At 42.4% G+C, this 26,708-nt stretch overlaps 1 protein-coding gene across 5 annotated transcripts in view; it reads left to right on the top strand.

Annotated features, from left to right (window-relative positions):
- TSHZ2 (teashirt zinc finger homeobox 2) overlaps positions 1 to 26,708 on the top strand; it is a 330,558-nt gene that overhangs the window by 4,487 nt on the left and 299,363 nt on the right. For 2 of the 5 annotated variants that reach the window (XM_083446794.1, XM_083446795.1), the window contains exons 2-3: positions 23,071 to 23,140; positions 24,712 to 24,885. The exons of 2 other annotated variants lie outside the window; for them this stretch is intronic. In XM_083446794.1, coding sequence (XP_083302920.1) covers positions 24,852 to 24,885 — 34 coding nt within the window. In that variant the 5' untranslated portion in view covers positions 23,071 to 23,140; positions 24,712 to 24,851. Of the gene's footprint in view, positions 1 to 23,070; positions 23,141 to 24,580; positions 24,886 to 26,708 lie in introns of those variants that run through there. One more of the 5 variants, XM_083446793.1, reaches the window with a different exon arrangement.

The raw sequence follows: 26,708 nt of genomic DNA, 5'->3' as shown, positions 1-26,708 counted from the left end.
TTCTTTAAAACAAACAAACAAATAATCTGCATTCTCTAGGAGGGACATTGCATTATGACATTGGATTATGCTTCGGGAAAAGTTTGCAACTTTTTAGGAAGCTGGTCTCTAAGGGGATGGAAGTTATTAAGGTATTAGGATCCTGCACATAGCTGCTTTGGCCATTGCTTGAAATTATATCCTATGCACAACTGTAAATAATTGCGTCCCAGCACTGACTTCGAAAGCAGGTTTCTCATTTGATTAATGAACGACGTAAAGGTTAGAGAGAACAAGCAAGTGAATCAGCAGGGATGTCCCGCTGCTTGATGAAAATCTACCTACATGGCAATTTCCACCCCTCCACCCCCCCTATAATTAATGTTAAGCTCCGAGATCCTTATATTGTATGTTACAGAATGCTGTAATGAAACTGGTGGCGTAAGTGAATAAGTAGGGGCTATTTGGGCTTGATGATGGCATATTTTGTCCTTAACTCTTTTTTTGTTGTTTAAATTGTACTTTGAGTCAGGAAAACAGCGATGTCAAACACATATGTTCCCCTTGACTCATTTCTCAACGGCACTGTTCTCCCCCCGCTTCCCCAACTATTGTCTGCATAATTCTTTGAGCAGATGTTTGAATATTTTTAGGTCAGTGGCTGACATTACATCATACATTTATTTGTAATGATATATTACATGTGCATTGTTATCTTGCATCCCTAAAGAGCCCAAGGTGCTTTGCAGACTGTCGGTCTGATTCCCTTCTTCTCCCCTGGTTGAGAGACGGGAGGAATTCTCCTGTAGCCAATGGGATTACATCGTGGTGAGAAAGATGAGCATTAGGCCGAGAATGTTGTTTCTGAATTATAAAAAATGCAGCTGTCTCTGGGGAGCAGCCATTGCATGACCCAACACAATTGAGGGGAGAGGAAAAGCTAGGACTAAGACTGAATTGATATGTTAATTCCATTTTTATTTCTCTATATAGGAAATAGCTTTCATACCCAATTGCACAGGATTAAGCCCTCCTCTCCTCCTACAGCTTGTCAAGATGTGCATATTTTATATTACAAATTGTGAATTTGCTGCGTATTGCTGGGGAATGTAAAATCTGGACTTAGCACTTTTCTTTTTCTCCCCCTTTGGTTCTCTTTCCTGTCTCTGCTGGGCCCTGATAGGTTGCCTGTTTAAGAAGCAAAAAGCTCAAAAGTACAACACAGGGAGCAACCAGCTGCATTTACTTTGTTTACCAGAGCTAGAAATGAATAATGCAGATTTTGTTTTCATGAAAGTCCTTGTGTGGCAGTAAACATAAGACTATTAGCAATCATTACTTAAAAGTTGCAATTTGCACCTTAATAGTACCAGTTATTTAAATAGCGAACAACCGTTTCAGACGTAGCAATCCACCTTCTTCTGGGTTAGACTAGCAAGGTCTTTGGTCTCATATATGGCATAGTAAGAGATGTGTGTTATGCATATAATCATGATCAAAGGCTTTGCATTTATGCAATGTTACTACTCACCTCATTATCAGAAAGACAATAATACTGGGTACCAAGCAAAATAGGCCTGAATTGTACTATAAAATAAAAAATGCATTGTCTTCCTTGTATTCTGCCCCGGGAGAAGAAGTACGCATCAAAGACACCAAAAAGACTCTTGCTTCAAAACTCTTCAAGTTCATATCCTTATATCACAACACAGACAGATTTCATGAAAGCAATTTGGGTTCAAAAAGGAGGAGAGATATTTAACTTCTTAAGCGGAATAAAATGGCTTCATTCTTGGCTCAAAGCCCACCCATTTGATACCATCAAATGGGCTGGCCAGCCCAAGAGACAAGGTGAGGCGACCACCTCAGGCAGCAGGGTCTACCAGCAGATCCCAATGTCAAACTTCCTTCCTTCCTTCCCTTTTTCCTCATGTAGATCTTCCCTGATCACTTTCTTCCTTGCTGGAGAGCAAGGCCATCTTGGCATCTGCCTCCAGTGCCCAAAATGTCTTAGGATGGCCTCAATCTGGATTGCATTTGGGGATCAGGCAAATCCACCGATCCATTTCTGGTTGTGGATTGGGCTTGTGGGACCACACATGAAATGTGTGAGATGGGTGGCAACAATTGCACCACACATCTTTAACTGACATGGGGTGGAAGTCTCCTGGCCACTTGGCAGCACGATGATCTAACATGCAACCAATTTGCCATCTGGATAGATTATTACTTGGGACACGATTTCCACTGCCCTTTATATATCCATTTCATTTTGTGAATCAGAACGGACCACCATATCAGCCCCCATAAGAATATGATATTTGGATTGCTATTTTTGTTGTCGATACGGACAACTCACTTCTGTTAATAGCTGGCTGCAATTTAGAGTTTCCTCCCAATTTCTATGGCACGTTTCATTGTGCATAAGGAGCATTGCAGTTTTTACCTTCCTTATTTTCACTGCAACTGGGTGAAGGTTAGGCTGAGAAAATGGCTTGCCCAGGCTGCTGGATGAGCTTCATAAATGATCAGGAATTTCATCCCGGTCCTCACCTGTAGGCAGCCTACACTTTCCTTGTAGGACACCTTATTTCTTTGCCTTGTGCTTCCTCCTTAAATCTCAAATGCCCACATGTAGTAAAGAATACTTTAACCATTTCCTTTTTCTGATCCAGGGATTTTGGGGACCTTTGATGAAGGGTGCTTCTAGTGGTCCTCCCTAATCTGGAAGCAAAACACACTCATAAATTTCTCATGATGTTTCTGACTTTCTCTGCTCCTTCATGATACTCAGTGACAATGGGCAGTGGGCCATTTGGAAATATTGGTGCCCAGGCAGCTGGTCTAACCTAAGCTCAAGCATTTATCTTCCCATTATTTAGTCTGTTGCACTAAAAACAACAGTCATGCTGTTGTGCCTTACATACAGGGAATGTTGCCCTGAGTTCTCCTGTGCCTCAGGATAACATCCCATACATATGGGGGGGGGGGGAGGTTTCCAAAAAAAAATGGTTGGTTTTCTCTTATAACACACAGAAAAAAACAAAGAAAAACATTACATTTGTCACAACATAAAAACTTAACAACAATAAAAACACACAAAATAAAAGAAGATTTTTTCTTCTTGTTCCCTGTTGTATTTACATTGCTAAAAGACTTCCTCGACAACCACCAATCTGAATTTCATCATATCACATATTTAGCAATTCCCTATTACATCCCATACATATGAAGTGGTTGGTAGCTCACAAAAACTTATTAGGATGCCACAGAAGTCTTTGCTCCCCCCCCCCATAGCTTTGTCCAACCCCCATTCAGATGAAACATTTACTAGTTCGCTGGGAGAGACGTCTAGTGGTCTGACACCTCTCTGCTTCACACCCCGGTGAAGACACGGCTCCAAAAAAGATATTGCAAACCAGGGCATGTGTATATGTTTGGTTTTTTGCAAGTGACACTTAGGGCCCAGGTCAGGAGTTGCCATGTTTGGGCATCTGCCAAGAGCTCTCCATTCTAGCAGGCAGCCCACAGAAAAGCATCCGCTGGATCTGATGCGATAAAGAGAGAGACTCACCGAAGGTGGGGAGAGCATCTTGTCCAAACTTTCCTTTCTGCCCAGAAAAAAAATCCAGGAACTGGCACTCTGTCCAGTAAAGGCTTCCAACCAGAATGTGATATTCATTATCCTCTAATAATTTTTCAGTTTTTCAAAACTGCTTAAATATTATGTGTGGGTGGACCCCCATAACTTTTTTTTTTAAAAAAAATTCAGTGCAAACTTGAAAACATTTTCTCCTTTCCCTGATTTTTTTTTGTCCAAGACATAATCTTCCTTGATTTTATTTTCGGCAAAATACGGTGTCTGGTTTTCTTTCAGGTGTGGCCGCAGAAATATTCAACTTCAGTCGATGAAGTGCTGATGTTCAGTATCAGACAGACAGAATAGAAATTGCATTAAGCTGTTGTGCAGACTTTAAGAGTTCAGATGTTAACCATAAAAAAATGTTAATTTGCGGCAGGAATCTAATCTGGTTATTTTAGTGGCTGAGACATTGGTTGCCAATGCAGAATATAGTCTTCATTTAGACTCTTTCGGATTGTATTGCAGACAGGGGAGCGTTGTGTAGGCAGCGCAGCACACGAAGTTTCTTTTCATAAAGCCTGGCTATGAAAATACCCCTTTGTTAATTTTATTAAGGCATCTTTCTTTCTGAAATTAAATACATTTGTAAAGTTTTTACTTCCAGAACATGCTCGCACAAGCAGCAGGATGGTTTAGGGAGCCTGATAACTTGAGCCAGCTGGAAACATGTTTGATTCACAGCAGAAGATTTTAGTTTCATTCATTCAACAAATTGGAATGATTGATTTTTGCATTGTGTGTGTGTGTGTTTGTGTGTGACAGAGAGAGAGAGAGAGAGAGAGAGAGAGAGAAAGAAAGAAAGAAAGAAAGAAAGAAAGAAAGAAAGAGAAAGAATTAATTTTGTGGGATTGTTGGTCCAACCCAACAGACCGTATTCTTATGGACTGCATCCCGTTTCTACAGATGCTTACTCTGAAATGACTGCTGCTGAATTCAGTGAGGGTTATGCCTCAGCAAGGCTGTGTGCAAAGATTGCTGCTTTAGGCAGCAGTCCTATATCCACTGGGCGTAAACTCCATAGAACTTAATGGGTTTTACTTCTGAGTAGATTTGCAGAGGAATGCACTGTTAGTTTCGTTCCAAGGCCTGGCACTGAAAGTACAGTGAGATTAGGCTCTTAATCTGAAAAATAAAAGGATATTGTTAAGGTTATGGCATGAGTTATTTTTTGCCCTTAGCCTTCCTGTAGAACTTCCCTGCGGAGTCTTTGGAGAGGTCTGGTTTTCTTTACTGTAGTCACTTTATAGTCCTATAACAGTGTTTCCAAATCAATGGCATTATTATTGCTATTGTGTTTCCTGTCAATTACAAATGGTGCTCTGAAGTGCTTTCTACATTCTTGTTGTAACAAACTGGAAATTAAATGTGTGTGTGTGTGTGTGTGTGTTTAGTGGGGCAAAATACAGTACGGCCTTTAAAATGTCCCTTAAAATGATCAGGGGACCTGCGATTGCAGCAGGAGTTTACAAAGCCAGAAGACCTGTGAATACTATGAACATCAGATTCGCCCCACAATACATGACATATGCTCAAAGTGTCATTTAGGTTTAGAAACTGAAATAGTTTTTCCTCCTTACTAGGATAACCTCTGATGCAAGGCGCTTGGCATTTTGCATCTTTTAAAGCCATTTTTTAAACCAGATGCTTAATGCAGCCTATTGCGAGCTAGGCATACCTTCATGCTGAAAAGCAACTAGGGAATGGTGTCTTTGTAAGATTTCTTGGGGAAATGGGTCACAGACGAGCACAGTTCCCCATTAGATTTACACATTCCCTTTGGCAACTGTTGTTGATAGTCACTTATTTTTTTTAAGAGAGGGATTTAAAAATAGTTGAAAATACTAGAATCAGGAGCTAAAGGTTTAGAATAGAAAAGGGGAGATGTTCTTTATTTCTGAAGAAGCACAGTTTTACCATCAGGAAGAAAAAGGCCTAACATTATCTACAAAAAAGTAATAAGCTCTGGAGCAGGGGGCGGGGGAGGAAAATACATTGTTTATGATCTATGGCCTGCAGTAATACTGTTTAATGGTCTCCAAGAAATCTGGCCAAGGCGAAACCGAATCTCCTTTAGGAATATCTAAATGTAAATAAATGTGCATATGTGCATCTCCATGCTCTCAGTTCCCACACGTACATTCCTCCACATCCATACCCAGGCGCAAATAAAAAGGTTATAGAAAAACAAGGCACTGAGAGTTTTGCTGATATGAAGTCTTCCAAACTGCTAGAGAGAGAGAGAATTTTTAAATGCTCAGAACTGTTTGAAACAATCGTTTTGTTAAAAATTGATTCCCAAATTTAAATAAATGTGCATTTATGCGGGTCTCCATTCTCAGTCCTGCCCACACATGCATTGTTTTAAGCAACCCATCGGGAGGCTATAGAAAAATGTGACCCTCGCAATCTTGCTGATAGGAAGATTTAGTTTTCCAAATTGCAGAAGACGGAATAAATCTTTATATGCTCTGGGCCACTTGAGACAGTTGTTTTGTTAAAGAACAAAAGAGCCCCCAACTTATCGTGGGGGGGGGGATATTAAGTCCCAACATAACAAAAAACTTAGCATGCTTGTGTTGGTGGTATAAATTGTAGGGAAGGCAAAAAGCAAGCTGTTTCCATCGGTTTGCTCTGCTTTGGCTGCTGTTCACCAAGTGCAGATGTTCAGTTCCAATTGATTCCATCACCCATTTTCAGGTGCTGCTACGAAGTTCATTTTGATGAAATTTTCTATTAGGAGCAATTAAATTCAAACATATTAATAGCCAGGAGCTGTGCTGTAATGCTTATGCGTTTGTGGCAAATGCATTCTCTTCCTTTTAAGCTCTTTGTGATAATAAACATAATATTGTTCAACTTTATTGGGGGAGAGAGAGAAAATTCCGAGGGAAAAGTTGCCGCATTAGTGCTGCATTTTTATTGTATTAATGTAAATGAGATGCCGTCTTTGCTCTTTCATCTCTGCATATTGTATCTATTATTTCTCTATCTTGCTCTTTGCTGGGTAAGTGCCTATATTCTCCTCCTTGCATTCAGCATAAAACTGCTATCATCTAATGATACCCTACCTCATTAAAGTTGTTCATGATGCAAAGGGGAGTGTGATAGGCACCATCTTCTCTACCTTAAATGGTTATGGAAAAGCAGAGCCATCGAACGTGTGAAAATAGCGTGATCCATCTTGAATAACCATTAAAATTGGGCATGTCAGAAAAAGAACAACAGCAGCGACAGAAACTTTTTTTTTTACTGGGGAAGAACAGATCCATAGCCCCAGGTGGCAAATATGTGAAGCAATAAGGGTTTTAAGAAGCTTTTGGTTCTTCCTCTATCACTCTCAGAAGACTACTTTAATTGAAAAACCTGTTGTGCCTGGTTTTCTGTATGTATACGAGGAAAAGCCCAGTTTTCCTAAAAGATTTGTATTTTGGCTTACCATAATAGTTAATTTTTAAAACAACTTCCCAACTCTTGTTTTCTCTCCTTTAAACATCAAACAAAGATCTGGCTGATCTTAACTTGTAAAGAATTCTGTTGCTATTATAACTTAAAAAAAATACTATTAAATATTCCCAAGGTGTCACTCCTACATACAATATTTGGCCTGTTTCTGTAGGAATTCCTGTACAATCTGCCCTGGAAAAGGATGCACCATGCTGTTTGCTATTTTAATGAAAATAATTATAGCCATCAAAATCTACTGTGCGATTTCAGCTAACCGTGTTCAGGAAAGAAAAAGGGATGGAATCAAAGGCATCAGAATGCAGAAGTTAAAAGCCTGTGTATTTCTCTGGTCTTTTCCGCTGGTACCACTGAGAGGTCCTTCTGTGCAGTGATGAGAAGTGGTTTGGTTTATGAGATGGCATAATGATGTACATGTTGCAACACCATCATTCTCTTAAATCCTCTTCAGAGATTGCCAGATCTGTAATTCTATGTGTACACAGGTGATCATCTCATTTTGTTCCAGACGGTAAGTGACTTTTTCTAGGAAAAGAGCCGGATCTCTTAAAGCATGTCAATTTAGGGGCAGGAAAGAGACAAACAAAGGATGCCAGCTAGAGATGTGTGTCAAATCCTGCAGTTTGAACTGCAATATGGATAAACCTGGCCAAAGCAGCCATGAAGTAACCAGTGGGGAAGAAATAGTAGTTATGAGTGATAGGAGCCCTCTTATGTCCTTTAAAATGGAGAAAGGTAGGATACAAAATGAGGAAAGGTAGGATGCAAACTAAGTAGTCTGGAGCCGCCACAGAAGCTTGTATAAATCTGCCTGGAGAATTTGCATGCATTGATAGGAATAAAGGTAAAGGGACCCCTGACCGTTAGGTCCAGTTGTGGCTGACTCTGGGGTTGCGGCACTCATCTCGCTTTATTGGCCGAGGGAGCCAGTGTACAGCTTCCAGGTCATGTAGACAGCATGACTAAGTCAATGGGACTTACTCCCACCTAAAACAAAGTAGCATGTTCTATCTTTGGAGATTCATTATATACTCAATAATAAGCAACGGACAGAATAGAACAATGGTGGCTCTTTTGGCACCAGAAATGCAAAGGAGATGTTTCACTATTTAAGCTGGATAATTACGGGATTGTTAGGAAGCAATGGGTTCATCTGTATGTGCATGCATGCATTTCATTTAGCAATTTCTATATACAACCTTGTATTACCACCATGCATTCTTAGATACATCTAAAACAAATCATGCAGATATTGTATATTATTTTAAAAATGTATAAATTCAGCACACTACTTACATGCAATTCATTTATACATTCACCCATATGTTTTCTGCATGCATACATGTATTTTCAAGGCAGTTGGGCTGATTATTCTGCAGTTTTGATTTTTAAGTTTAAGTGGGGGTGGAATATTTTCCTGAGGTAACAGCTTTTGCATTGCTGTTTAGCATCTTTGAATCCCTTACATATCCAAGGGATCTTGGCAAACTGCTGCTGGTGAGAATGGGCAGTTAGTCTAATCTGATATAAGAGAGCTTCCTGGTTATATAAGAGAGCAGATGCCTGGGCGATCATACCCTAAAAGTGATTCTATTGTAATGCTACCTAACTAATCAGGTGGGTGACATGGCAATTGAGACCAAAGTTCATGTAAATGAATAAGTGAGCATTTTTCGCAAGGAATCCTGAAAAATCATCAACAGGTTGAGAGGCCTTTCAACACTCCAAGAAACATTTGTGGAAAACCATGAATAGTTTGGCTCAGCCCTAAACGTCAAGGCTATGCCCAGAGTAATGTATCCTTGCAGCATTCTCCAGTGATGATATCACAGTGGCCAACTTCGAAAGGTGCTCCGCAAAGGAAACATAATTAAGTGCTACCCAATATCATGGGACTGACTAACAGTTCATTCGCACAACGTGCTTTTCCCATCACTGGACGATTAGCTTCCCACAACTGCAGGCGGCAATTCCCTCATCTGCACCAAATGCATTTGCATGGGAATTCTCTGTTGCAAGAGTCATCGTGGGGAATTGTTCCATGATGGGAAAAACATACAGGAACACGAAACCTAAAAAAGAGAGCAAAATGTAATTAATGCTGCATTGGCATCACTCTAACAATATTGTCAGCAGATAGCTCAGTAAAAAACGGGACAGCTTAAGGCGCCGGACAAAATACCTCGATCAATTCTAGCAGCATAGTTTTGAGGTTGCACCGCTGAACAATATGCTAAGCTTTCGCACTGATTTTGTTTTGCTCCCTATTCAAGCCAGGAATGAAGAGCCACCATGATTTGAGATGCAGGGTATATCAGGGGGCCACAAGGAATGATCTCTGCAAATAAAGCACCTAGAAATAACTGTGACGTTATTAGAATACAGAAACAGTTCACTCTGCACCTCCCACTGGTAGGCTGCAACTTCCTAACACACATTCACACATTATAACTTTGGGGCTACAACAGGGAGGAAGAACGAGAAAGAGGGAAGGGGGGTGGGAAGAGGAATACGAGGAAAGGACAGACCTGAGAATAAACTTGGACACATGACTGAATATTTACATCGGGCCCCGTTCTGTAGCTTGGGATTAAAAGTGGTTTATGAGTCTGAAAAACTTCAGAACGATTAGCAGAGTGGCTAACCCGGCTCTGAAAGCTGTTCTCTCACCTACAATGCATTGCTTTATGCTGTTCCTCACCAGGCATCCATGCCCATGCCATATCTTCTCAGTAAAGCTCAGACAGAGTTATCGGATGCTGCTGTTCTCTCTTTTAAAGATTGCAGAAGGAAGCTTTCGTCTTGCACAGTGTATGTAGGTAGGGTTAGTCACTTTGTGTCGGCGATGTGGCAAGATACCAGTAACACAGGCCAGGCTTCTTCACTGTTGGATATGGGAGGGGAAGAAGAATGCTCTTACTGAGTTGCATCTGCCATGACTAGCTTGGAGTGCATCATCTTGCCTGTGGGAGTGCTCTGGATTGCAGCCTGTGTGTCATGGCTCTTCAGCTTGTGTCTGGTCACACAGAAACTCTTTCCCCATCCATTCACATCTATGGTGAAACCAGGACTGTAGTTATCATGGCCTTCAAGCTGTGCTAAACATAAGCAATTCAGATATCTGGAAAACTGGAAATCTGGTAGCTGTTTCCCTCATTCCTCATGTTTATCCTCTTCCGTTCTTGTTCCATAGTGTGAAGGGAAGGGGGGAATATAGCATAAACTCAATCAAAATGCATCATTGTTCAGTATTGCAAATAAAAAACTGCACTTGGCAGATTTCCCCTTAAAGCGCCTCTTAATACGTATTGTCAAAACGTCTAAAGATGTCTCTTACTCATAAGCATTTAATTATTTGTGACACTCAAACTAATATCCAGAGCTGTGGGGGGAAAATAATGGTATTAAATATTTTCTCTTGTCAAATGGTAACAAAACATTGCCTACATGATAAACTCTTCATTATTTTCATGTAATGTATTTCAGTTAGATAGATATATAGATGATGAGATTGAATGAGATTTCTGATGTCCATCTCTGATTCTTTATATCCGTCCCTTATGTACCAATTTGTTTTTATTTGTTTATTTTAAATGTTTATTATATCCTGCCTTACCTTCTGAAAGCAAGCAGCAAAAAGGCCAATAAAAGTTCATACTACAAAGTGGTTGAAACCGTAGAAAATCTAATTCCTTTTTCTAATAAACAAAGTCTCGTAGTCTATACACATATATTGTGAGCTACACAAGACAAATGCAAACTAAAACTGAAAATGTCTTCTCTGACCATTTTGTGTGGGTGGGTGGGTGGGTGGTGGCAAAATCATGATAAATCATGGGAGGGGAAAAAAGAAATTCCTCCAAAATTTCAGAAGTGGTTGCTTCTTACATTACAAAGGGGAAAAGGTTTTTCTTTTATCATTGCTTTAAAAAAACTTTTTTTAAACAGTGGTGCCAGGTTCTCTCTGCATGTCAACATAGTGCGGAAGACCTTTTGGTCTGCTCAGTTTGCAAACTGTTGATGATAAACTTCAATGCACTTACTTTCCCTTTTGATTGTTAGCTATATTTTTAAAAGTATTGGAACATACATGCCTTCAGTTTCCCTCCTTTCCAATCAATCCCTCTGTGCACCCCTGGGCACTGGCAACCCACGCTATGCCACTGGATGGCACAGATTATGCATGCAAAGAAGATGCTCTACTCTGGGCTACAAGCCTTCAGTGCACCACTGCATAGAAGAGCAAGTGTGCGTAAAAGCATATGTATTTAAAATGTCTAATTGTGACACTTGCGGCTTCTTTCAGTGCAAGACAGGAGCCTCAGAATCCAGTGGTACAGGATGTGTGTGTGTGTGTGTGTGTGTTTGTCACACAACCAGCTTTACTATGGAGCTGTATGAAGCAGTTGCTTCAGGGAGCAGATCTTATTGAGGCACAATTTTCAATTTTCTGACCTCTAACTCTGTGTGTCGTTTAAAATACGTCTTATCAAAGTGGCTCATCATTTCAACTTTATTTTTTTATTTTTCATTTTTACTTCAGGTACCAACATGTTTAAAGCCAGCACTAGTTTGAGAAGATTTTGGGAGTGATTTTTCCCTTAACAGATTTGTGATGCAGAGGCTGAGGCCAAGATGCAAAGGGAAGGGCACAGATGCTATGTGTATGGCAATGGATTTATTTTTTAACCTCCCCTGCCTTCATTTCTACCTTGGGGCAGAGCCACAGCATACTCTTTAAGGACAACCAAAGCACATTTAAAGCACACAGCTTCCCCCCAAAGAATCATGGGAACCATAATTTGTTAAGGGGGAAACTACAGTCCTCAAGTGAGAGGCTGCAGGCAAAAGAAGTGAATTTTCCCATTTTTCACAACAAAGGTATACCTACCGCAATAACCATTGGACCTATTTGTCAGGTTTCTTACCCAGGAGAACCTCCCTCATAAAGTAAAGGTAAAGGGACCCCTGACCATTAGGTCCAGTCGTGACCAACTCTGGGGTTGTGGCACTCATCTCGCTTTATTGGCTGAGGGAGCCAGCGTACAGCTTCCGGGTCATGTGGCAGGCATGACTAAGCCGCTTTCTGGCGAACCAGAGCAGCACACAGAAATGCCGTTTACCTTCCCGCCGGAGCAGTACCTATTTATCTACTTGCACTTTGACGTGCTTTCGAACTGCTAGGTTGGCAGGAGCAGGGACTGAGCAACGTGAGCTCACCCCGTTGCAGGGATTCGAACCGCCGACCTTCTGATTGGCAAGCCCTAGGCTCAGTGGTTTAACCCACAGCGCCACCCACATCCCTTAACCTCCCTCATAGTCTGCACTAAAATAAAAAAAACATTTCACGAGTGGAGAGGAAGTGATTTCTGTTTCCCCATCCCAGAACAGTAAATTCTGCCCTTGTAGAAAAATCACAGCACTTATCTTTTTCAACACAGGCAAGCTTCATTTACTCAGAAGCAACAACCATACTTACATCCAACTCTGGCAAAAAATAAAAAAGCCTCTTCTTTAAAAATAAATAAATGAACTTTAAATATTCTCTGCACAAACACCCTGGATGGGGGGGGGGGATATAGTTGTTTTTAATTTCCCTGTTATCTTCAATAGGGGTGAAAGCAAGCTTTGGTTTTAACAGATCTGATTTGAACCTGAATAACAGATCAAATCAGAATGAAACATTGTGGTCCTGAAAGCGGGCTGCTTCGAAATGTTACAGATCAGACACAGACACAAGGTAAATCTTGTGGTCACTGCACATTCCTGGATAATGCAGAGCAAAATGGCCCAGTTGTCTGACTCAAAATAAGACAGCTTCCTAATTTTTTTACATTCTTGAAGGTTGAGGAGAACGTTCTGTAGAGAACATTCATGGGGAGCCGCACTCAGGAGGGACACACGTGGCTATGTTATGGCAAAGCATACAGCAAAATTTTGGATTGAAGCCTATGATATCATACCAGTTTCTAGATAACATTTCAGCAACATAAGCCCCTGCAGAGCAAGAAAGTAGGTTATTTGGTCCTCTGTGGAGCAGGTTGGATCTGAGGTGAGAAGACCACCAATGTGTTTGTATGGCTGTAATACAGTGGCGCAAAGTTTTTACCTCTTCAAATGATTAGTGCTTTTTGAAATACGACACATCCTACAGCACTAATATGTGTGCTAAATGTTACAGAACACCTCCCCCCCAGTACCTTTCTGAATTACAGCCTCAGATCTGGATTTTGTGACTTTTAACTTCAGTCTCTAATTATAACTAAAGAATGTCTGAAATGCACAGAGGTCTGCAATGCATCTTGGGGGAAAATCTTAAACATGGATAAATAATTTAGTTTGACAGAAACAGATGAGAAGGAACAATTTGGAAGCGAGTTCCATTTAGCATCTTATCTCTTAGAGATGATTTTGACAAGGAAATGTGGGTTGGGTTGGGCTGGGTTCCCCCGTCACTCCAACCCCACTCTGGACCAAGTTGTATTATTTGACTTAACATTTTGTGTTAATTAATGGAATGTTTGAGTCTGCATTAATTTAAATTAATTTAATTAGACACTTGGGCAACGAAAGGTGCTTTTGTCACTCTTGCAGAAACGGAACCCTACTATGTGTCAGTTAAGGCTTTCTGCAGGGTTCAGGGTGGTTTTTGATTGGTTGGGGATCCCACAATCTGGACTAAGCAGTTCAGAGTCTTTTTGTTGTTCACTCGGATGTTGAAGAGAAGGCGCACCCCTATGCACAATTATACAGGTGCATTAGAGACCTGCATAGTTTTGGATTGCAACCAGTGCTATTTTTCTAGAAAAAGAGGTGCCAGAACTGAGTTCCAGTGAGTTCTGGCTGAAAAAAAGTCCAGATTGCAACCATTGTTTCAGTCTGTAGAAGTATAAAGTTATGAACATTAATCTGCAGAAGCATAAAGTTACGCTATGCTCAGAGCTGAATACGCAGAAGATTGCTGCCTAATTATTAACTTATTTGTTTTTAAAAGGAAAGCCTGTGTTTGAAGTTACTGTATATATTGGTTTAATCACATCAATTAACTTTTTTTCTTTTTTTCTTTTTACATAAATAAGCTCGTAAGTGTTTGGCCAGCAATGATATCGTCTGGTCTTTGCCAAGACAGAGCTTACTTGCAAGAGAGCCAATGTGGTGTAGTAGTTAAGAGTCTTTTACTAGGACCTGGGAGACCTATGGGGCAGATCCAGCCTTCAAGGGGTCCACTGCAGTTGTTGCTGCCACCCTTGTTTCAGTGTAGAAGCAGCAGGCGATGCGTTCCTTGGAGGCTGGATCCTGTGAGTCCTGCTGCCTGAGGCGGTCACCTCACTTTACCTCATGAGTGGGTGGGTGGGTAGTTATATACTGGCTCTGTTGTACTCTGATCAGGTTCTGAGGTGCACCATAAACTGTGGTCTGTCATGAAGACCTGGGTAGAAAGGGAGGCAAGTGGAGCCGTTTTTGATTTTTCTCCTTCCTGTTGAAGTTGGTGGGAGATAAAATTCTTGACGCTAGGTCCAGGGCTGGTATAAACTTCCATCAGCAATGGGGACATAATACAGGGTTTGGAATTAATGTGCTTCTCTTCATCCCACCCATATCCCGCCCATGAGTCCACCCTGTTTTGGGTGCTCCCCTGTTGTATCTTCCTGGGTGGAAATGCTTTGCAGTGGAATGTTCCAATGGTGTATTGGGGGAGTTCAAAACATATCTCAAGTTGTTCAGACAGAGTGGTGCTCTATCAGCTTCTAGAGCCCCTCGGTCATTAGATCTTGAGTATAAGACCGCACCCTGAATCAAAACACTGTTCTCATTTAAATGAATTACAATATGCCCCGATTCCACGTACTTTGATAGGAAACAATTACATAAGTTGAATGTTTGCTCTTGGGAATGTACAAAATGGTGTAAGAACAACAAATTTTCACTGGGAGGAATAAATCCACAATGACTTTTCAGTTCCAGTGTAAGGAATCCAGATAATTGAACTCAAAATCTGTTTTATTTTATTTTTTAAACGTGATGTAATGGTGACCTACTCGTTTGATTTCTCATGAGTGACATAAAATTCTAGATAGCAGATTATAAACCCTGATTAAAATGTAATGTGACCTGTTTCATTTTACAGAAGACACTTAAGAATGGTTATAGAGACATTTGTAAATATGTCTAATGCATGAGAATTTTCAGGTCTATTCTTAGGCTTTTAGAAAATGCAGAGCCATCAGGAATTTTAAAAAAGAAGCCTGATCTGAAGGGATAAAAAATACTACTGATTTAGTTTTTAAAACCACTGTTGTGCTATGTAGAGTAAAAGGGGACTAAAATAAAATAAAACCACAAGAATGTTTGCTTTTAACTCCTTTTTTTTTTTTGCATTGTTAAAAATGTGGAACAGTTCGCTTTAAAGTTGAGATTCTGAAGGGAGATGCATTATCTAAGTTATAAACAGAGTGTTTGGTAAGGAGTCGCTCAAGTCTCGAAGAAAGAAAAGGAAGGCGGGGGGAAATACCAAAAAGCACAACTTTTGCAAAAAGGGCTTTTATATCTCTCTTAATTATAGAAGCACCAGCTGCGGTGGATTACAAACATGCTAGGCTGGCTGAGACACCACAGGGGGAGACGTTGTGCAAAGGGCTCTATCCAGATTGGCCACACGCCCACACTTTAGGCAGATGTTTTCATAGGGTTTGCTAGCTTCTATTATGTGCCAAGCCAGATTTCTGCCATTTTGGTTTGAGCTTATTGCAGTCTTCTGCGTACCTGACGGCACCTATTTCATACATACAGCATCTGTCATAAAGAGATTGCAATCAAAATTTTGAGGGGAGCTGGGACTTTTAAAAATCATTGCCGCTGTGCAGAGTGGGGTCAAGGCTGGTACTGTAGCACATACCAAGGTAGTGGGGTGCGAAGAAGTAACCTTTTCCTTCTGTGCTTCTGTCCCAGTGAAAAATCACCCCTGAAGCTTCTTTTCCCATAGGAAGGAAGCTGCCAGGTGTGGTATGTTTCTCTTACAAGGGAAATAGCAGCCGGGGGGGGGGTCATTTCCCCGAGGATCACAGCACAGGGTGAAAAAATTACCACCAGCACTCATTTTCCACCATTTCGGTCATGATTCCTTCTTGCCTGACACTGGTTGTTTTTAATGGTAAAACCAAAACACATACAACATATAATTCAGTTTGGCCACCCCACTAGAGGAATTTCATCTGGCTTTAAAAAATAAATAAATTCCAACTTCCTTCAAAATCCCTACAGATGTTTCAGCTGAGCAGGATTCATTCAAAATTCCCTTTAAGAGATAATGTTGTGGTAGTTCTACCAGTTTGGTGTTGCAGAGCAGGTTCTTCGTCTTATCCCAAGAAAGACAGACACAGTTACAGTCATACCTTGGTTTTTGAACAGAATGCATTCCGGATGTCCTTTCGACTTCCAAAATATTTGGAAACCAAGGTGTGGCTTCCGATTGGCTGAAGGAGCATCCTGCAGCCAATAGGAAGCTGCGGAAGCCACACCAGACATTCGGCTACCGAGACAAAGTTCGCAAACCAGCTCACCTACTTCCGGGTTTGCAGCGTTTGAGTTCCAAGTTGTTCGTGAAGTAAGGTACGACTGTATAAGGCAAGTACAGATTCCTTTACTTGAAGTGATGAGCTATTGCATGTTAGAAACAGAAGCAATCCAGGAAGAGGAAACTGAAAGCTAAACTGAGAACTCAAGAAGGCCACCCAGAGATTCCCTGCTCCCAGGCACACCACCCTTAGTGGTGTTTTCTTCTAGACATGGTGGGTGTCAATTAAAGACTGTTCCCCATTCTAACATTTTGCTGTACTAGATAGTCTGTGGCAGCCTTTGCCAACCTTGTGCCCTTCAGACTGCAACTCCTATTGGACCGGAAAAGGCTGCTCTAAGCACTTCTCTTCCTAGAGCTGTAGTGAGTGGCTGCTTATTCCTATCTTGAATGTGTATCTTATTTCTTCACCATTTCATCTAATTTTCTTGCTGGCAAAACTGTGCCCAGACTGTACCGCTTCAGACTGCAGATGGGGGTAGGGCCTGATTGCACACACACACACACACATTCACAAAAACAAAGGGATGAAAATAATTTACAAAAAGAAAAGAAATCTCACAGCTTGACAGGACCACAAAGACAGGAAAGTTAGATATCACAAAGAAAAATATGTTAGCACAACAACGAGAGATGGACAGCGGAGCTCTTTGGCATGGCTGAGGCAAAGAAAAATTGGTGTGTCAAAGTGTGTACAGGTCACATCACTTGGCTGATATCGAGAGGTAAAAAAGGGAACAACTTGGAGATTTCTGTGGTTCAGCTGTGCGGGGACTGTTTAGTTTTTCTTATTGTATTTCAAATTGCTCTGGGACTTAACTGCTTTTCTTTTACATAGAGCAACTGACATTATCAAGGTGCGTTGTGCATTTTGCAGTGGAGATGCAATTTTCTATTTCCTCTTGAATCCTGGGAATGTTGGCATTTTCCAGGCTGTCAGACAAATGAGTGCTCAGTAGGACATTTAGGCCTGTCTTTCTATCTAATCTATCTAATCTATCTCATTTCTAAAGTGCCCATCACCTTGGCATCTAGGTGTAACCTTCCTGTCCAAGTCTCTTTAGCTGGGATAATTTAGCCGAATCCTAAGAGAGTTCAAATGCCGCCTGATCAGGTTGAAACCATCTTTTATGAGAATGGATTCAAAACCTATGGCTTTAATGGGTTTGGTATTGCTCTCCTCTCAGTTTGCACAGCAGGCTACAGGATTCCAATTCCAGTATTTTGTGGGTGCCGTAACTGATGCCCTGTGATCAAAAGAGCATGTATGGTAGAGGCAACAAGGGACATTATCACACCTAGTTCACATCCAGGTCCTGCAATTCAGCCTTGAGGCCATTCCACAGGAATGGTGATGTGACTGAGGAAGTATGAGTTATGCTTCGCTCTGCCCATTTCTGGAACTCACACAAAGTTCAATCTTTTGTTGCAGATGCCAGTCATTTGTTCAGAATGAATGGTGCAGTTCTGTCACTTCAGTGTAAAGATCCCCAAACCGCCTAGAAATAAATTCACACAGGACTCAAATTTTAGTTTGAGGTTTTGGCAAAATTTTGGCCACAACCTTATTGATTACAGGCTGTGATTGGTTTGCTTAGGCATTGGTTCAGACTATCTGAACCTGTCCAGGACTGTCCAGGCAGGAACAGAACTGACAACTGCCAGCGCAGAGGTCAGCAAAGGTAAGCACACTGGGAGATTGATTGGGATGGGAGCAGATCCCAAGATCACGCCCAGAATGCTCCCAGGGGATTTTGTATGGCCCTATCCCCCTTTCCTAACAACTCTTTCACTTGGAATGCGGGTGGCGCTGTGGGTTAGACCACAGAGCCTAGGACTTGCCGATCAGAAGGTCCCTGTGACGGGGTGAGCTCCCGTTGCTCGGTCCCTGCTCCTGCCAACCTAGCAGTTCGAAACCACGTCAGAGTGCAAGTAGATAAATAGGTACCACTCCGGTGGGAAGGTAAACGGCATTTCCGTGCGCTGCTCTGGTTCAGCAGAAGCAGCTTTGTCATGCTGGTCACATGACCCGGAAGCTGTATGCCTGCTCCCTTGGCCAATAGAGTGAGATGAGCGCCGCAACCCCAGTCGGTCACGCCTGGACCTAATGGTCAGGGGTCCCTTTACCTTTACTATCCCCCTTTCAGGGGTCGGACAAAAGCATGTGGAGCCCCTGGATTCCTTTAATGGAATACCCACACAGCAACCATTGGAGGGACAGGCCATAGCCACACCTAGTCCCCTCCACCACACATTAACCAATGCCTAACCGCAAACCTTACAGAGTTGTGATGATTCGCTACACGGTAGGCAAAACCCAAATGGGACCAGCCAATCGCCAAGTGGGAAAAATTGCTACCGGGCTCCTGCCCCAAGAGCAGACAACCCACATCGGTATAGCAAGGTCAATCAAACCCTAAGTATAGGGAAGGGTGGTCGGGTGATCCGGTGCACGAAGCGAAAATGAGGAAGTCCAACGTGATTGTGCAGCGGTATATAAAAGTCCCTAAGATGCAAATTTAAGCACCCATTGGTCAGAAGCAGTCCCATGCCTCCGAGGGACCAATCAGGTAGCTGTAGCTATCCAAACATGCCCACCCCACCAATCAGCAAGTGGTTGTGGTGATCTCACTGCAACGCATGCTCTCTGTGAGGAGAACCCGATTTCTGGGCCCTAATTCAGTAAGTGTGGCGGTCTAAATTTACCATGCTCTCAATAAATCTACCACATTCCCATCAAAAATGTTCATGAGTTAGGCCCCATCTGTACTATACATTTATAGCAGTACTATGCTGCTTTAAACAGTCATGGCATCTCCCAGAGCATCCTGGGAAGTGTGGTCATTTAAGAACGAGAGTTGTTAGGATACTCCAGTTCTTCTCATAGAGCCACAATTCATAGAGTTCCCTGGGAAGAGGGATGGATTGTTGCACCACTCTCGGAACTGTATTTCTGTTTGCACCAAACTATCTTAATTCTTATGAGCAAAACATGCATGATAAACCATCTGTATGTTAATCTTTTAGTGCCAAATCGGCTTTCACTCTTGTGATGGGTATGCATACACTGCAACTATTTCCGCCACCTTAAAAACTACAAGTGTGGCTGTGATTGATGTGTGTCACGGGTGAAAATGACTGGACCCTTTAATCTAAAAAGAGGAATTGATAATATTGAACAAATTGGCATACAACTGGAACTCATTACCATTCTAATTGGCAGTCAGGTTTTCCATGGATAACCTCTGATGAAGATCAAGAAGTAAGAAACAACATTTTCTCCTGCAGATTCCACACTTGCATTTAGAAATATTTCTACCTTTTCAGCAGATAGATAGATAGAAAAGGCAAAAAGAGATAAAATGGGCATTACCTAATGCCTTAGACTCCTCACCATTTCAGTCACCCAAACCTTGTTATAGTTACAAAATATTTACAAAATCCACTGGAGATTTAAATAAAAAAAAAACTGCTGGGGAATCCTATTATTTGATAAATACATTATTCCAACTTTTACTTTGGTATATAATTTAAAACATGATCCTATGCAAGTAGATACCACTATGTTAACTGGGCCCATGTCCCAAAAAGTGTCTGTAGGATTGCAGGGCAATCCTATACACAAGAAGCTGGTGTAAAGTTAAAGGTAAAGGACCCCTGACAGTTAAGTCCAGTCGCAGATGACTCTGGGGTTGCGGCGCTCATCTCGCTTTCCAGGCCGAGGGATCCAGTGTTTGTCCGCAGACAGTTTTTCCAGTTCATGTACCCAGCATGACTAAGCCACTTCTGGTGCAACAGAACACCAAAACCAGAGCAGAGCACGGAAACACCGTTTACCTTCCCGCAAGTTTATCTACTTGCACTTTCTGGCCTGCTTTCGAACTGCTAGGTTGGCAAGAGCTGGGACCGAGCAACAGGAGCTCACCCCATCATGGGGATTCGAACCGCCAACCTTCTGATTGGTAAGCCCAAGAGGCTCAGTGGTTTAGACCACAGCGCCACACCATGTCCCGGTGTAAAGTTAAGTCAGCGTAAAATATGCCAGATCAAAACTCCATCCTGCGGCAGGGCTAATGCCACATGAGCCAGCCTAAGCCTAGCTGGAGAAAAGAAAGGCTTTAAAATAGTGTTACATCACCCTTCTTGCTGGCTTAAATTATGCTGTGTTGCCACGTGATCATGCTGTGTAGGCTTAGGATTCAGCCTAAGTCCCCTCTCTCTGGTCCCACCTGTGAAATACCCCATTTTGGGGACTTATAGCAGCTTTATATCTACTAGGTTTAGCTCAGCCAGGTGGGTCCTGGTCAACCTGAGATGAGGGAAATATTGGCTTATCTCCAGCTGAGCTAAGGATGAGGAGCAATGTTGGAGTAGCCCAGCTGTACCAGGAACCTCCTGATTCATCAGAAGATTTGCTGGATCCCAACCCCACTCATCCTAGTGGATCTTGCTATAGGATTGCTCCCTTATTACATTACATTATTAAGCTGCTTTCATCCTGGTCTTTTACACCTTTATCCGTTCCTGTTTCTTGATATTGTCCTGTAGCCTATATTTATTTTAGTTTTGGACAAATTGCATTGCTTTCCCTCTGGTAGAACTTTCTGTACATTTATCTCCTTCTCACAGGAGATAAAATAAGTGAGCTTATTCATCACTATTGTATAAGAAACCTGTATTCTCTATATTGGTGCCATTCCAAACATTCATGGGTGCTTTTTCTATTATTTTTCCATTAATATGGGATGGGAGAGTGTTAATCTTGCTGTGATTTCTAATAAGAGATCATGGCTATGTTTTTCATCTCTTTATTATGCTTTTGGGATATTGCTCTGATTTGTCATCCCCCCTCCCTTTTTGGATATTGGATATCCCCTTTTGGATATTGTGTTTTGTGTTTGAGTAAAGGCAGATGCAATATCTTAAAAGTGGCATAGGCTATTTGATAGTACTTCTGCTCTTTCTTCTGCCTCCCCCAGGAATATTCCTTGCAGTATTTAAGTGTAAATGGGGACAAGTCACCTGTTGAGGGTGCCTATTGACTAGCTCCTATGCCATCTCCAACTCACGCCACACCTGATCCTAGAATCAGTTTTGGATTCATTTTGAGATGACAGGTGACTATATATGTGGATAAAATGCATATGTGGTATTTGTTTGCTTTTAAAAGCAAACTATTTGTATGATGTGCAAATCGAGACTATACACTAAGCTCTTAGTGGTTAAGAGTTGAGACTATTTTTAACTTGGCAGTATCCTGGACACCAAGGGTGAAGAAACAACTATAAATGCTCTTAAAAGCAGTGGCGTAGCGTGGGTTGTCAGCACCCGGGGCAAGGCAAGTAATTTGCACCCCCTAACCCGTGGATTTGCGCCCCCTAACCCGTGGATTTGCGCCCCCGTACCCTAACCCCCAGATGTTGCACCCGGTGCGGCCACCCCCCTGCACCCCCCATGCTACGCCACTGCTTAAAAGCCTAGGCCAATCTTCACCCTATCTTTCTAAGTGACTAACAGAACGTGTTGGGAAATCACCTAACCATTCTTACTTTGCTTAAGGATATACAGAGTCATCTCTCCCCCTGCCCCACTTTACATCTTGAGGCATCCACAGCAAGCCAAGTTCAGCTTACAGGTTGAAATCTGACAGCCAATGTTATCTCACCAGAAGGGATTATCATTAGACAAATACGTGGTAGTGGATCAATGGCTACTACTCAGGAAGAGTATGTACTGTCTCCAAAAAACAGAAAGTGCATTCCTTTAAATACAGTTGCTGGGGAGAGTTATCTCTCGCTTGGATTACTGCAATGCGCTCTATGTGGGGCTACCTTTGAAGGTGAACCGGAAACTACAACTAATCCAGAATGCGGCAACTAGACTGGTGACTGGGAGCGGCCGCTGAGACCACATAACCCCAGTCTTGAAAGACCTACGCTGGCTCCCAGTACATTTCCGAGCACAATTCAAAGTGTTGGTGCTGACCGTTAAAGCCCTAAATGGACTCAGCCCAGTATACCTGAAGGAGCGTCTCCACCCCCATCGTTCTGCCCGGACACTGAGGTCCAGCCCTGAGGGCCTTCTGGAGGTTCCCTCGCTGTGAGAGGCCACGTTACAGGGAACCAGGCAGAGGGCCTTCTCGGTAGTGGCGCCCGCCCTGTGGAGCGCCCTCCCATCAGATGTCAAAGAGAAAAACAACTCCCAGACTTTTAGAAGACATCTGAAGGCAGCCCTGTTTAGGAAAGCTTTTAATGGTTAATAGACTATTGTATTTTAATATTCTGTTGGAAGCCACCTAGAATGGCTGGGGAAACCCAGCCAGATGGGTGGGGTATAAATAATAAATTATTATTATTACCATTATTATTATTATTATTATTATTATTATTATTATTATTATTATATTGCCCAGATCTCCTGTTTGGGGGCTCCCAGAGGCATCTATTTCCTTGGCCACTGTAGGAAGCAGCATGCTGAACCAGGTAGGCCTTTGGTGGAATCCAGCAGGGCTTTTCTTCTGTTCTTCTCAGCAACAGCCCATATCAGTGAGCAGGATGATTCGGCAGCACGGTGATGTGCTAAAATAGCTTCCGCGTCACCCTCCCCAGCTGTGCCCAGATTGCTGCAGGTGCTTCTTACAGACCCTGGAGACCATTCAGAACAATAATTGGCACGCACTAACAACCCTGTTTGCATTCGCGTCTTGAAGATCTCTAATTACATCTGTATTTCTGCATGCAGACGTTCCCGCTTCGTACGCTGAGCCCAGTGACGGCTCTGAATGGCTCCCGTGTAGGGTGTGAGTTTTCTTACCTGGGAGACTGGGCTGGTCACACAGGGCAGGCAGGCTGGGCGGAAGCAGGTCACCGAGAACGCGGCAAGTGTCACTTTCTCGGCTGTAATTGAATTTGATCTGAACTGTGCTGATACATCCGGCCCCTCTCCCTTTGTTGTTCCCCTGCACATGTTGAAAATGTCTTTGTAAACCTACCCCACAACGATAATTTCATTGAGAGCCAGACATTTCAGACGTGACAGTGATCTCTAATCCTCTCTGGACAGGCAGCTCTGGGATTTCAAAATTTTCAGCCTCTGGATGCAACAAGGGGGCTGAGTTTCCACAAGGAGAGCCATCAGATGTCCTTTTAATCCTTTAATGACCTGGAGAGGTGAATTACTCTTTGTGCGATTTAATTTCATCTCTCATAAGTTTGTCGAAGACCCAATGCAGAGCTACCATGCCATTTCCTAGGCAAGGTGCAGTTTTTGTTTTGGTTTTTATGTGCAACATGTTCATAGCCTACGCTCTGATGGAGACGCTCCGTACATTTCCCCATACATACAGGGGGATACATCACTCCCCTTTTCAGCGAAGGAATAAGAACATATATTCAAGTGGGTTTTTGTGTGTGTGTGCCTGCATAACCATTTGAAGTGGGCCATAGTGTGTGTGTTTTTTAATTGGTTGTTGAAATGTATAGACCACTTTTCATTTTCATTTTTTTTTTTAATCCTTCTCGAAGTGGTGTACAAAAATGCATTATTATTGCTGCGTTTGCACCCTACCTTTTCTCCAGTTAGTTCACGGTAGTTCTCTGCTCCTGTTTCTCCCCCTCTCAACGACCCCGCAATGTGTGTTAGCTAAAGAGAGAGGGCCTGGCCCAAGGTGAACATCATAGCTGAATGGGGATATGAGCCCTGGTATCCCAAATCCTAGTCCCCCATTCAAACCGCTGCGTGAGCCAAAGCATCGTTTTCAAAGCAAATAAAAGCGGGCATTTCATGCTGCACAAACCATTGTAAACAAACAGTTCCCAGCAGACTGTGGCCATGCCGAAAAGCAAGGCACAACAGCCACCGACGAGCGACTAGATGCAGCTGTATAAAGATGGGTCTGTAAGGACTGTTTGAAGGTACCAAGGGAGAGAGCTTGCTGCAGGTGCCTTTAGGGACCCAGGAGACCAATCAGAAGAATAATTGGCATGCACTAACAACCCTGTTTGCATTCACGTCTTGAAAACCTGTGATTACATCTGTATTTTTTTGCATGCAGACGTTCTGGCTTTGAACACTTCGCCCAGTGATGACACTTAGCCTGCAGGCCTGAAAGACTCAGGTATAAGGTGTGGGTTTTCTATGAGAATGACAACTGCTATACAACTTAATGACGTTATACGGTGAAGAATCAATAATATGCAAGGCACTGTGTGCAAAAAACCGAATGCAGGTAACTCCTAAATCCTGAATGGCACTTTCCAAGAGGGCCAGTGGAGATTTCATTGGCATATTTCATCCGGACTAGAAATATTATTCCATCGTTGGGAACCATCACTGAAATCCTGGAGTGTGTAACCCAAACTAGGCAGTGGTGGGGGGCTCATATTTTTGGGAGGTGGGAATTGCAGTAGTAAAACACGCACCTTTGATTGCGAGGATTTTTTTAAAGGGCTTGCTGTGAAAGGGATCCAAAATGTTTGCCCGCTCTTGAAAGCTCAGGCGGGACAAATGTCAATCCGTGAAAAGCCTGAACTTAATTTTGCTCCAATTTGACTTTAAAGAGTAGGTTTTTGTGGGGAAGCCCAAAAACAAAAGCACGGTCAGACATGAAGTATTAAAGCACAGAGCTGTGCCTGGAAAGAACAGGGCAAAAGCTAAGTGTGGCCAAGCCCTTAGAAATCATGTAAGGTTTCAGCTGTCATAGTAATCACTCTCATTGGAAGGTTTCATTTCAATTCGATCAGATACTAACTGCCATTGCATGTTAGCTGACAAAGTATAGCACAAAATCCAGTATATATCTGTTGCTAATTACTAAATGCTATTGGTCTCTCAGCTATCAAGCACTGTCAAATACTAAATGTCATTGCAAGCCACTTTTTAAAAAAATGCAGTATTACGATCAGCATTGGGTGGCTGGTCTTGCAGCTACCATTTTAATTTCTCATAGTTCCTCAGAGCAACTCTATATTGAAATTAAAAAGAATGGCTCTCAGATGTCTGCTGCTGTTTGGAGTGTTTCTGCTGCCGTGTGCCACTGCTTGTTAAGGCCTCATCGGCACTATATTTTTAAACCATTATCATAATATTAAAGAGTCACAGTTCTCCCCCCCCCCCAAAAAAAAAAATCATGGGCACTGTAGTTTGCTAAAGTTGCTGAAAGTGGGTAGGGAGCCCCCTATTCCTCTCACAAAATTACAATTCCCAGAGTTCCCTGGGAAGAAAAACTTGTGTTAAGCTACTCTTGTAACTATAGGAGAATCGGGGTCTCCTAACAATTCTCAGCACCCTTAACAAACACACTCTTTAGGATTCTTTGGGGAAAGCCATTACTGCTAAAGTGGTACAATACTGCTTTAAATGTATAGTGCAGATGGGACCTAAGATGACAATGACAACAACGACAACATACTAATAGCAAGTGTTGACTCTTATGTAGGCAATACAAAAGAGGAAATATCAAAAGTCCTGGGAGAGCCTCAAGGTCTGTAGATATGAATTCACACTATACATTTAAAACATTACAATACCATATTAAACAGTCATGGCTTCCCCCAAAGATTCCTGGGAGCTGTAGATTGTCAAGGGTGCTGAAAGAGTTGTTAAAAAGGTAAAGGGTAAATGGATCCCTGAACATTAGTTCCAGTCGTGACTGACTCTGGGGTTGCGGCACTCATCTCGCTTTATTGGCCGAGGGAGCCGGCGTACAGCTTCCGGGTCATGTGGCCAGCATAACTAAGCCGCTTCTGGCGAACCAGAGCAGCTCACGGAAACGCCGTTTACCTTCCCGCCGGAGTGGTACCTATTGATCTACTTGCACTTTTGACGTGCTTTCAAACTGCTAGGTTGGCAGGAGCAGGGACCGAGCAACGGGAGCTCACCCCGTCGCGGGGATTCAAACCGCCAACGTTCTGATCGGTGAGTCCTAGGCTCTGTGGTTTAACCCACAGCGCCACCCATGTCCTGAGTGAAAGAGTTGTTAGGAGACCCCTATTCCCCTTACAGAGTTACAATTCCTGGAGCAGTTCAGCAGGCAATTCTCTTTCCTAGGGA

The sequence above is a fragment of the Podarcis tiliguerta genome, assembly GCF_965153285.1.
Source record: "Podarcis tiliguerta genome assembly, chromosome: 6".
Taxonomy (NCBI): Eukaryota; Metazoa; Chordata; class Lepidosauria; order Squamata; family Lacertidae; genus Podarcis; species Podarcis tiliguerta.
This window is presented reverse-complemented; position numbering and strand designations above follow the sequence as displayed.